This window comes from Vidua chalybeata, chromosome 1 (assembly GCF_026979565.1).
Source record: "Vidua chalybeata isolate OUT-0048 chromosome 1, bVidCha1 merged haplotype, whole genome shotgun sequence".
NCBI classification, from domain to species: Eukaryota; Metazoa; Chordata; class Aves; order Passeriformes; family Viduidae; genus Vidua; species Vidua chalybeata.
In genome coordinates this window covers 13,359,824-13,373,132 of record NC_071530.1, presented here as the reverse complement: position 1 = coordinate 13,373,132, position 13,309 = coordinate 13,359,824, and the positions used below count along the sequence as shown (strand labels likewise).

Sequence of the window (13,309 nt, the reverse complement as noted above, 5' to 3'; positions counted from 1 at the left end):
CTTGTGTAGGAGCCTTGTATTCTTATCTGACTACAGATAAGAATTGGCTGTAGTTCTGTCATGTTGGTTATTTAATACTGAAAAAAATTTACTTCATCACCTGTGGTAGTGGTTTAATGTGTAAGAGTTGTTTGTTCAGTTAGGAGTGTGTGAACCAGTGTCTCCACCCCCCTGCCTCCTTGTGTATATCATGATGATCTGCACAAAAAAAATGCAGAGGGAATGAAAATTGTTAGATCTTTTGCTGTTTGGGTTACTTGCTGTCTTAGAATAGACTCTTAACAATTGGAGAATTAAGCAGTCTTTTGGGAAATACTAACTTTAGTTCCATTTTCAGTTTTGGAAGGGAAAAAGATCTGGGTTTTTTCTGAATACCACTCAGAATGGTATTACTACTGTCCTCACTCCTAGTTGGAAGAGGAGATGCCGGTTGCATCCATCCACCTGCATGCCATTCAGCTACAGGGACTGTCCAGGGAAGTCCTGTACTCATTATAAAAGGCTCAATTTTCAGTAGAGTTCCAGCACAACAAAGTGTGTGCAGTGGTTGAGATCAGGACAGTGAATGGGGGGGACGGGCAGTGTGTTGTTCGGGGAATATGGCAGGAATCGGTCCTGTAAGGGAGGCAGTTACTGGAGTTAATTCACTTTTGTTTATAAAGAACTGGATTGGGATCTGAATTAATAATTGCTGGTCAGCTGTGACATAATTGTTTACCCAGGTTCACTGTGGAGCCAAGAGCTTTGTGCTGTAAACATCTGTGCTGATGTTTTACTGCTTAGGAAGCCAAACTGACTGGGGTTTCTGTGGTATGGTTCTGTGATGGTGTAGATGTACCACCATTCCTGGTGCTAACTCTGAGAGGCCGAATTTGGCTCTTTATAACTTGTCTGGGAGGTAGAGTAGACAAATCTTGTTGCTCTTGTCCTGGACTTTGTGAAGAGTAGAGGATACAATGCTTTACTTTTCTTGGTTCTCTCTCTTTTGTCCTGCCCTAAAATGGGGCACTTTCTGTTTTGGAAGCCAGACTTGCACTCTACACCCTGGCACAACTCTTCCTCTTCTCCTCAATGCCTTACAGAGCCTGTGTGCAGCATCCAACTAATTCCTATGTTACATAATCCTCATTCCAAGGGCAGGACTCGAGGTCCATGCTGAACCCTGTTTGAGTATTGCAGATGAGGCTCTGAACTTCATTAATCATGAGAGGAGTTCCATGTTTTCCCCAAAAGAAGCTAATTCAAGTGTTGGGATTTGGCAATCTCAGTCTCCTTCCAGTGTTTCTATCTGAAGTTGAGCTTTTGAGATAACCTGCTGTTGCCAAAACCGAACATTTGAAATCAGCAATCTCTAAAATTCACATAGGTATCTAACAAATCCTCTACTGAGATAAGCAGAGCTGAACCTTCAAGGATGGCGTCAAATACTGTAATCTGACAATGAATTCAGAGGAGTTGGCAAGCCTGAATCTTTTTCTGTGTCTGACTTTTATAACATCTCAGATCACTTTAAATACAATGTTTATAGTTTAAATATCTTTTGGGGGAGAAAAGATTTTTTACTTCTTGGGCATTGGATTCTCAGCTGAAAGTTTTGGGATTGTTTTAATTAACATAGGAGATGTGGGTTTGGCTGGTGAATCACTTGGTAGATAAGGAATTGGCTCAAAGAGGTCCAGTCAATAGCTTGATGTTCAGGTGGAGGCCAGTGATGAGTGGTGTCCTTCAGAGATAATGCTAATTTCAAAAGGAATATACAATTAATAATATCTCAAGGGAATTTCATTTTTATGAATACTTGATTATGGCAAGAATGCAGTATGATTTTTTTTTTAATGGGGAAAGTATATTTTTTTCTTATTGCTGCTACATTGAGGGAAGAACCCTACTTTGTTCTGTTTCTCTTTTTGCATGAGTATTGGGCTCTGTACAACTGTGTACAACCTGGTTAAATCTTATGCTAAACTTTTTCTTACACTAAGGAAAAGATTGTTAATGTTGGACATCTTTCTCTTCCTTTGTCTTGGTGTCCTGGGTTTTGTTTACTGAGAGTCAATAAACAGCTTTTCTTAAGAATTTTTTAATAACTTTTATGTTAGTATTTATAACATCACTTTTATATGGCTAGGAGCTACTATGTTTTCCCCAGTATTTGAACTGTTTTTGTAGAGTTAATATTTCTGGAAACATAGAGATAAAATGTGTCGACCACTGCTTTTTGTCGTCATATGCATGGCATATACTGCACAACAGGCTTTATATTTGTGGAAATCTAAGTTTTATCATACAATTGATCCTTAAGCAAGGAGAGGACCAGGACTCCTATAGAACAATGTTTATTTCATGTTTTTAGCATGTGTTATGTCTTTCTATTGCCTAACTTACCTTTTTTTTTTTTTTTTTTTTCTGTTTAGTTACCATATCTCAAGGTGGTACAATTCAGACTGTGACAAATTCAGGTGCTCCTCAGCCAGGCGCTACCATTGTGCAATATGCAGCACAGTCATCTGATGGCACACAACAGTTTTTTGTTCCTGGAAGCCAAGTTGTTGTTCAAGGTATATTCTAATAGTCTTCTCCATTTTCATTTTTTTGTATTAAACAGTTTTTTTTAAAAGATTTCTTATTTTGTGTTGACATTATTGCACTATTAGGTAAAATACTCATAGCAAGATGAAGGAGTCTTAGGAAGGGATTCAGGTTCTCTGCTTAGTAGGGCAGCTACTACGTTTGGTTAAAAAGAATGAAATAGCAGTCTAACATCACTTTCTGCTTTGGATTGTCTTGTCCAGATTTTGAGACATGTTTAATTGGAATAAAGGTACTCTTGCAGGTTGAAGTGAGAAGGTGCTGAAGGTGCACATCATTTAATATATGAATTTGTTTTAATATAAAATTTGTTTTAATAAATGAATTTGTTTAATATATAATTTGTTTTTTTCAGCAGTTAATAAAACACAAATTCTGAAGATTCTGGCATATGTTTAGGGCAGAATTTCCTTTCAACTTACGGCTCTTGCAGTTACTAGAAAGCAGATCCTTTACTGAAGCTAGTTTTCTCTGAGAGGAACACTTTGAAGGTCCTATCAAGTGCACACATGATGTGATGAAAACCTTTAAAAATGGGAGAAAAACCATTGAAAATGGGAGATAGATTTCTCTATGGAGACACTAAATTAATAGCTATGTAGTATATAAGAATTTTTTAAAAACCTTTTTTTTAACAAATTTTCTAAAAATTTTCTTAAGCTAAAACAGCTATCTGAAATAAGCCATGAGAAGAGCTTGGAAGGATTTAGATATGTATTCATGGAGTGGATGAGGGTCATTAAATAAATGCTGAAATACATTGTTGTCCCAAGACTTTCCAGAAGCATTTCAAGTGCTTTAAGACTATAAGATGAAAACACCTTAGGACTCAAATTTGGCTGCCCCCCAAACCAATTTCCCACACTAGTACTGCATGTTTTTCTGAGTATAAGTCTAATATGTTTTCTATGTGTGTGCCTTACACATCCCTTAAGTCAGAGGCTGCCTCCATCTCTCCAGGTACAATAATTGATTGTAGTATTTTATAGGTACTGCTTTGATTCTTCAGAGCTTTGGTGTCAGAGGCAGAAAGAATAACTCCTTAGCTGCTTCCTAAGACTTCCCAAGTCTGTGAAGAAGCACAGCATTTGAAGATTTTATTTGGCAGCATTTCAGTCGTTGGGAATTCCATTTGACTGATTTTCCTTTACAGGCTCTCCATTACAGCCCTGTTCTCTGACAGGGCTACTCAGTCTCAGCAATGGGCTCCACAAGATGGAATTGTCCATTAAGTGTTTTGCCTGTGATGGAAACTTTCAAAATGGATTCAGAGACAGTAACTGAATACCTTCTACATCATGTTTTTGGAAGCATTTGGATTCTTTTAACTAAATTGATTTGCTCTCTGTCCATGATCAGAGAAGTTTGTTTCCTGGAATTCTCTATTCCTTTGGTTCAAAGTCCAATGCTTTAGTGAGCCTCATAGATGTTAACATAGAAGAAAAATGTGACATAACATACAGGGAAAAGTACAAAGCAAACAGTAAATGAGCATTAACATGGAGATGACAAGAAGATAAAAGGCTTCAACTTATTCTACATGCTATTGATGTTAGAAAATCTTTAGAAAAAACAACATCTATAGTACAAAAAGAGATGTATAAAAATAGTGTGAAAGCACTTGAAGATGTTTATAGTAATACAGCTGTATGTAGGTGGCAAACCTGAGTTAATCACAATGGAGTGAGACAATGGAGTAAGTTGAATATACAAGTGTCTGAAATGTCCTTATTATGGGTCATCTTGCCTATGCTAGAAAGTCTGTTGGAATACAGATTATGAACATTTGTCATTTATGTGCACTTTGTAGTTGACTGTTTACCTAATGTTGTGATAACATAGATTATAACAGAAAAATTATTCTGCTTAGTAATCTTACAACTTTTTAAAAAAATTTTTATATAATGTATTTTTATAATGATTTTCGGTAGGCAGCATATATTTTTTTTCTTTATCACAGAAGAAGAAAAGAATATAACAATGCCTGGAAACAGAAAATATCTATTTCAGATTCTGTTTCAGAATCTTTCAGATAGCATATATATTGATATTTTTTCTAAAGTATTTGTTAATGAATCTCATGTAATAATGGATAAGATCACATAAACCATGTGTTTGGTATTTTCTGATAACCTGTGCTGTGGAAAAATACTAGGATAAAAGTGCCAAATATATTGATCCAATTGAGTGACATTGTATTTGCTACAAGTTTACATTTGTAGGCAAAAGAAGAGGCAGTTCTAGTGTATGAGCAGTTTCCTAATACATTAAGGGTTAAGGATTTTTTTGCTAGCTGCAGAAGGAAGTGTTTTGACTATTTGTGAAAGTGAGTGTAGAAAAGTTATATAAAAATCATTCTGTTAGGATCTATGTGTGTTTTCATTATATTGTTAATGATATTTGAAATCTCTGGCTTGAATTTCTTGTGCTTTAGTGCTGATCTTCTGTACATATGATCCTGAAGTGATCCTGCAATTTACAGGTTTAGAGAACACTCCTGTAAGCACAGGATGTAAAACACAGAACATCAATACAAACATTGATGCTTCCATTGCTGCCATCCAGCACAGTTTCACAGTTGATAAATTACCAGTCTGAATTTGTTTAGTGCAAAGACCTTAGAAGTTTGCTGTGCCCTACATACAAACCAGTGCTTGGACTCTTGGTCTGAAACTAATTTCATTTCCATTGATGTAAATAAGGAGTAACTCTCTTAGAACTGAGTTGTTGTTTTTGTAATTTTAAAAAAGAGTCAGCCAGATCTCTTGGACATATTTTGAAAAAGGAGAGAAGGGGGAAGCAGTAGCCTTTACCCAGAGTTACTGTTGTGCTTGTTACAGCATCTGAAACCACTGGCTTTAGGTTAACTTACTTCGTTGGAGTGTTCCTTAATAATTTCTGAAGCTTTTAACTGAAATTAAATGAGTGGGTTGTGGGTTTTCCTGCAAAGTGAGGAGCTCTAGCCTTTCATTTACCTATTTGTTACAGCTTATTAAGCTTTCCTGTCTTGCATGTCTGTCCAACAGAGTTCTCTGCCTTTTACTGGAACTGTTCCAATGAAAACAACTGCATGTCTGTTTTAAATTTCCTTATTTTCTATCCAATCATGACTTTATCATTTGGATTCATTCATGAATGCTAGAACCACGTTTTAATTTCTGTCAGTCAGTGCTGTGAATTTTCAGGTCTTAACAGCCTGCTTTGTGGTGAGTGCTTTCTGTAGCTTTATGAATAATTCAGGGAGAAAGAACAAAGCTAGGATTATAGCAATATGGAAGAGGAAAAAAAAAAAACAGGTTTACTGGAAAAGGAATTCTTTGGGCTGCAGTTTCAGTGAGCTGTTCCAGTGATGGAGCATGTTAATGACAGCGGTAAGCAAGTGAGGTCATTGTGATGTCAGTGCTCTTGCTTGTAATCCTGCACATGCTTGGTAGTTTGGAACAGTTCATGCTGAGCTCTGGTAGAGGAGCAGCAGAATTGTGTGTGCAGAAGTTGATCATGGCTGTTACAGGAGATGAAACAGGTAAAAATTTTGTTAGCCTCTGACACGGTATTTTTGTATGTCTGTGCAGTGTTTAGTTAATATTTGTGACATTTTCTTTTGAACCTGTTGCTGTAGTTCTTTCATCTCTCTAAAGTCATACAAATAGCTTCTAATTCTGTCTACTTAGTGTAGGATTCCAGAGCAATTTTAACAGTTTTGTTTGGGGGGAAAAACTAAAAATCACTGTTAGTGCATGAGTTCTTGCACAGATTGATTCAATAACTGTTCTTTATTATTTGATGCAGGATTTTGCTGAAAACAATCTACCACTCTACTTATGCATTTTTCTTTATTGTGGTGATAGTCATATATGTTACTGTGTTTATAATTGCTTTTTGCTTTGTAAAAATGACAACTGCCTTTTTTATTGAGCAATAGACGCTACAAATTTGATAGCCAAGGGCTTCAACCTAGCTTTATAGAGATTGTTTCGGCAGTGTAAATCAATCCTATGCTTCCAGTATTAAAAAAACACTGAATGGAAACAAATTTGAGGGCAATAATTGAAGTATTGTAAAGCCTGCTTGTTTTCTCCTCCACTGTTAAAATGGTCTGTTCCTCAGCTAATTGAGTTCAAAAGGCTGACGTCATTAGATTTCCTGGAATCGTGTTGCAGTAGGGAACTGGAAAAGTTAAACTCCAAACAAGGTACACATTGACGTCAGCTCCAAGTCATGCTGCGATTTAGTCAGTTCCTTTCTGCCTCGTCAATTGCCTCCGGCAGCTTGGTAACATTAACTACTTCCCTGCCGGCTCCTACGTGCTGCTGCTCAGTGCTGGCGCACATTGTTTCATTAATCCAAAGATAAGTATCTTCTCCGGGTCGATTTTAATGCTCAGAGGAATAATGATTCATGCCTTGTGTAGCCTGTTTAATGGTGAAGTTAAAAACCCCTTGATAATCAAGTCCCACCATTATGACTCACAGAGGGGGAGAATAGGCATCCAAATACATCGGGCATTTTTTCTCCTGGGTAGTCACTGAAAGAACTGAGTGCAGGGATGCTCTCTAGTGTTCAGCAAGTTACTTTTTCCAAGAGGTGGTTGCTTTTTTAATTTTTTGGTTTTTTTAAATGCATGTTTGTTGTTTTTTTCACTAGCTGTGTTTTGGCTTTCTTAATTTTCTTTTTGTAAGTCACAACTTCAGGTTTTCAGTGATTTTTTACTCCCTTGCATTTTAAGGAGTAAAAAGAAAAAAAAAATTACCTGAGGCAATGCAATAGGGAAAAGCACCAACTCGAGGTTTGTTGCTTTGTTAACACTCTCAGTTCTACTTCTGGTACCTTAGGAATGACATTAAATCTTTGTGAAGTGTCATTAGGAACAGCCACAGAAGTTTGGCAGTCTGGATGAAGTGTGTGTGACATTTGTCTCAGATGCTGAAATGGAAGGTATGCTTCATTCTAATATAGATACATAACTAGGCTTAAAATAACTTTGAAAAAAATGAAGTTTATCCTACTGTGTTTAGAACCCATTTCATCATTCCAAAGGTCGTTTTTCTGGGGAAGTCAGTTACATTGTAATTTCTTGAGCTAATATACAAAACATTTTTTAGTCTTCCAAATATTTTTTGCAATGATATATCATAAAACATATATTATTGCTCAGCTAAAAGATACTTTGTCAATGCTGTGCTATGCTTTTTTCTTGTTTCTAAACAGTGCTATCAGGATTGGCAAGGTGGTACCACAAGAATAGTTATTTATCTCTCTTCCTGTGCTGGCAGATTTATAAGTGAGACAACGGTCAGGCAGAGACTGCCACTACTGGGACCTGCTCAGACTAGAATACTTACCAGTGGTGTTTGCTGATCCCAGCTTGAGATAGGGACTTGCTTTTGTTAAGTCTTGCTGGAGGTACATGATCACACTGAGTCCTCTGCAGAAAAGCTGCAGTAAGTCCTGTTTGCTGCCATCTGAGCATAAGTCAGACACAGACAATAAAGCAGTTGGTCTTGCCAGGCTGAGATGATCTGGGTTGTGGAGGTTTCCCCCATGACTTCATCTATAAAATGGTTTGCTTGGATTTCTAATTCATTGTAGCTAAGGCAAATCAAGATAATTTAATAACTAGTGATGAGATAGAAAAAGGTAGTTCTTACCATAGAGTCTACAAGATATGTTATGTAGCCAGCATAAAGGTGAGCCTGAAGAGTTGCTAAAATTCCATTTTTATAGTTAGCTGAGGTATCATTCCATTGACGTGACTGGGACTGCTAAGAAATGTGGAGGACTTAAAGGGTTAAGCAATTCCCCTGTAGATGTACCAGACGACCAAGCCCTGTGTTCAGGCAGCTGCCTGTCATTGCTCAGAGGGCTGTTTCGGGGCTGATTTCTCCCTCCCTCCCACATCCCCGGGGGATTATCCAGGTCAGTTCACTGGTCCAGTTCATCTTGTAATTCCACAAACACTTTTACCCTCAGGACTGAGAAGCAGGGGGAGGTGCACAGGGTTTAAGCTGATAATGATTTCAGGACATGGCTGTGGAATTGTAGTCTAAATACAGCTTGATTCTATCTTTTTGTTTTGAATTAGTGAAACACTTGCATTAATATAGTAAGAATAATAGTATATTTTTATTAAGTTTATTTCCCCCCCTATAGTTAACTGTTGTTTTTTAACTACTCAATTTGTCAGCCTCCCCAAGATGTTTTTGTCTACCTTTTATTTTTCCAAGTTGTCCTACTGCCAGTTGGGATAGAGTTAATTTTCTTCCTATTAGCTGGTACAGTGTTGTTTTTCGGTTTAGGATGAGAGAGATGTTGATAACTCACTCATGGTTTGGTTGTTGCCCAGCAGTTGTTGCACTTTCCAGATTCTCATGCTCTTCCAGTGAGTGGGCTGGGGGTGCACTCAAAGCTGTGAGGGATCACAGCCAGAGCAGCTGACCCCAGATAGCCAAAAGGGATATTCCATACCATAAGGCATCATGTTCAGTATATAAACTGTAGGGAAAGCTGGCCTGGGGCCTGCTGCTCAGCAACAGGCTGGACATCAGTTGGTGAATGGTAAACAATTGCTTTTAATTTGCATTTTTTTTTGTTTATTTCTCTTTCTTTTTGTTATTTTCCTTTTCATTACATTTTATTTTATTTCCATCAAACTGTTCCCATCTCAACCTATGAATTTTCTCTACCTCATCCAGCTGGGGAGCTGTGTGGGTGGAGTGAACGAATGACTGTGTGGTGCTTAGTTGCAGGCTGGGGTTAAACTGTGAGGCATGTTTTTCCATTATTTGAATAATGCTTTAAAGAACTGAAGTATAAGCTAAGTGTAACAATAGCCTCTGAAACATCAGCTATATACATTTGCTTTAATTACAAAATTAGAAGTTTTGTTCTATCATAATATAAATTACTTATGGAAAGAAATAGGTAAATACTTGCTTAGAATGTAAAGAGGAATAAATTTTTTGTTTGGTTTTGTTTTCTGTCAGACAAGACACAAGTACTTAGGACTTCCCCCGTGTTTTTAAGTTGAGTACATCACGTAGGGACAAGTACATCTGAAACAAAGAAATGATGTGAGACTGTAAGAAAGGTGTTGGTTTCAAGTCACATCAGATCAGCATTTGGCTTGGGGAGGGCACAGAACTGCTAAGCTCAGGAGCTGAATCTGAACTTTTGCCCTCTGATTTACTGTGCAGCTACACTCCTTCCTGTGCAACCACCACTCCTCCTTGCTTGCTAGTGCTGCAGCATCCCATGTGTGTCCTTCTTGCCCAGGGAGCAAATGCCTGTACATCCTGAACAGTTGTCTGTTCCTTTTCATTGTAGCAACAGCAGCTCTCATTCATTTTCCAAGGTTGCCAAACTGCTGTTTTAAGAGGAGGAGAGGCTGTAAAGCTGGTACTGTTGCTATCTCAAGGAAGGAGGAGAAATTTGTCTTCTGAAGCAAATAGCGTCCTGTACAGGGAGAACAGGGTAGCATATCAACCTCAGTGGCTGCAGCAGCAGGACCCTCTTTTTGTGGGATTGTGCAAACAGGAAGTAAGTGTCACTGCTTGAACTGTTTCTCAAACTGCTTTCCGCATGGTGTCTGAAGAAAGCCATGTGGAAGCTTTCAGTCCAGCTGGCTAGTGGGGCCACATGCTAGAGCAATTCAGATAGTTTACAGAGTGGAAATAAATGCTATTAAGATAAAAAATATAGTTGTGTTATTACAGACCTGTGAAATCATTCATGTATCTGGGATCCTGGATAAATCATTGCCAGAAATCTGTTATTTGCAGATATACCTCTTTTTTTTTTACCATACATTTTAAAATATGTTTCTTTTATACAGCTGCCACTGGAGACATGCCAGCTTACCAGATTCGAACTCCCACTACTACCTTACCTCAGGGAGTGGTTATGGCAGCTTCACCAGGGACTTTGCACAGCCCTCAGCAAATGGCAGAAGAGGCAACACGCAAGAGAGAGCTAAGACTTTTGAAAAATAGGTAAGACTATATAGTAATTCATAGTCAGTGTTGCAAACCACTCTCCCTCCCCCACAAACATTATAACAAAGTTTTCTCCTTAAGGTCATGAGTACTGCCTATAATTGATGAAAGGAAGGCAGGAAATTCTTTGTCAGTCATCCCATGTCCTTCTAGCATAGAGTATTGGTTGTTAACTCCGGAAGATTAGAGTTGACCTTATAGCCATGGATTTTTAGTTTGAAAATATTAGGTGATTCAGAAATCAGTATCAGATAATTTTTGTGATAATCCAGAGTTACACTTTTCGTTGAATTTTACTTCCTGTCCTCTCCCACTACTGACAGTAAAATGACCAATAGGGCCTTTTTAATTTTAAAGCATCCCAGCAAAGAATTGGTTAGGAAAATAGCTGAGGATCTCATTAGCAGCTGTCCATTAATGATGCTGTGAAGAGGACTTATTCAAAGATGGAATGATAATTATAGACTTTGCTAAATAGTTGACTGCTGGGATGAGATACTTTGCAGTGGCCCTGTCATTTTGTGAGGTATATTGTGTGAAGTTGCTGTATATTTTTTAATTAGTTGTCATGGACTTGACTGAATGTTGTAAATGTCAGTCTTTCTCTGTGCATTCTTCTTACTGTTCCTAGGGGAGTCTGTCTTTTTAAAATGTGTAGCCACCTCTGTCACTGGCAGATTAATAGTAGAAATAGTCTGCTCTGCAGATCTCTAATACACTGCTTAGCCACTTGTCTTATAATTGAATTAATGGTATTGCTTTGCTCTCATGCCTGTCCTTTATTTTAAATTACTTATGAGGATTGCTGCATTGTTGTGCCTCCTTTTTGTTTCTTCTCTCTTCAGTTTTAAAACTAGTGCCTATGCTATAGCTCATAATTTGCTAGAATGTTAGCCTCTCACAATTTGATCGTTTATCATGTTCCAAGGTGGTAAAGGAGAACTCCCAGTATTTTTAATATTTCTTCTGGAATTGAATGCTTGTTTAGTCACATGCTTCTGACCCCACTAGCCAAAGTGTTTAGCTCAAATATTAGAGACTTTTGAGCAGAACTACAAAAATGGCTTCAGGCTATCATTTGCCAGCAACAAAATCCACAGACTCATGTGGCTGAAATGTGCTCAGGCAGCCAGTTCTGAAATGCTAATCAATTTTATTTGTTTGGACTTAAATTGTACTGTACATTGTTACAGCATGCTGTAAGTTTTTATCTTCATGTAAGCTTGGCATCTAGTTTTTATCTGAAGAGAGTAGTGTTATGTTTGTGTTTTTCTGAAACTATATTCTCTGGGTTTGGTTTTGAGATTTTGATGGCAGAAGACAGTGCTCCTGATAAACACAAAGTAGAATGTGACTGGAAGAAAAAATGCTGCTTTCCATCCTAATGTTTAGTACAATACAAATCAATACATCATCATTTACTCCCTGTTTTTCTCAATTCTTTTGTGTATTGGTTCCATCTTTGTATTTGGTGATGCTGGATGTGTTTCAAGTTCTAGATGTTTTGGATTATATTTTAACTATGTTACTGCTTTTGGCTGTTATCCGATGTTCTGTTTGTGCAATCCAGCAGTTGTTGGTGGTGGTGGTTGTTACTGTAGAACCACAGGGATTGCAGGTAATTGCATTTATCCAGTCTTTGCCATATTGTGGCTGTTCCTGTAGTTATTTGCCTTGTATTGGTTCCAGGGAAGCTGCCAGAGAATGTCGCAGAAAGAAGAAAGAATATGTCAAATGTCTTGAAAATCGTGTGGCTGTGCTTGAAAACCAAAACAAGACTCTCATTGAGGAACTCAAGGCCCTCAAAGATCTTTATTGTCATAAAGCAGAATAACTGTCTTTCATTTGGACCTCCTTTATTATGAACTTTAATCAAGGCATGAGAGGAAGCAATTCTACAGATTGCCATATGAACTTGAGAAAGAGACACTTGAGGCCCTTGTGGAACCCAGTTTTGCTTAGTGTTTTCAGACTGATTTGGGAGATATTCCAAAATTTGGAATTCTGTCATAGTCTCCATACTCTGCTGAGCTTTCTAATGGCATGCAAATGGCTTTTTTGTTTGCACTTTTTACTTCTGCTTTTTGCAGGGAAGCTGCTAAAGAATGTCGACGTCGGAAGAAAGAATACATAAAATGTCTGGAGAGTCGTGTTGCAGTGCTAGAAGTTCAGAACAAGAAACTTATACAGGAGCTTGAAACCCTAAAAGACATTTGCTCTTCCAAAACAGATTAGTAAAAATATTTATTATACTGTGAACTAAGATATGTCCAGTTGCTTTGTAAGACAATACATAGCCAACATGACTTACGGCTTTCTCTTTGTGTCATTTATAATATATTCCAACTCCTAACATTCCTGAATGCTTTCCTGCTTTTTGTCAATTCATAGCTCTAATTTCAGGTTTTTCATGCACCATCGTTCTGTCTCCCAAGGAGCCAAATGCTAAAAAATATAACAAAGTAAAAAAGTGCATAATTTCTAAGAGCTGTTTCTTTGCCATATATTTACATATTACTTTTTACATGTTACTGAGTGTCCTGCACATTCAAAATATTTTGCAATTGTTTTAAATGAATCATAAAGATACTGCATCCAGTAATACAAGAAAATCAAACAACCCAAGGTATCTCAGGAAAGAGTTTATAAAAGAATGTTATGATTATATGTATGTACTAGCATACTAGCCTACAGATGATTTTATGGCATATTTTTATATTAGTTGCTTT

The 13,309-nt window shown here is 37.5% G+C and overlaps 1 protein-coding gene across 12 annotated transcripts in view; it reads left to right on the top strand.

Moving 5' to 3' along the window:
- Positions 1-12,886, top strand: part of CREM (cAMP responsive element modulator) — a 34,010-nt gene extending 21,124 nt beyond the window's left edge. For 4 of the 12 annotated variants that reach the window (XM_053940606.1, XM_053940622.1, XM_053940613.1 and 1 more), the window contains 4 exons: positions 2,415-2,558; positions 9,941-10,125; positions 10,421-10,577; positions 12,671-12,839. In XM_053940606.1, coding sequence (XP_053796581.1) covers positions 2,415-2,558; positions 9,941-10,125; positions 10,421-10,561 — 470 coding nt within the window. In that variant the 3' untranslated portion in view covers positions 10,562-10,577; positions 12,671-12,839. The other 8 variants (XM_053940632.1, XM_053940589.1, XM_053940639.1 and 5 more) reach the window with 6 other exon arrangements.
- The last annotated feature ends 423 nt before the right edge of the window (positions 12,887-13,309 follow it).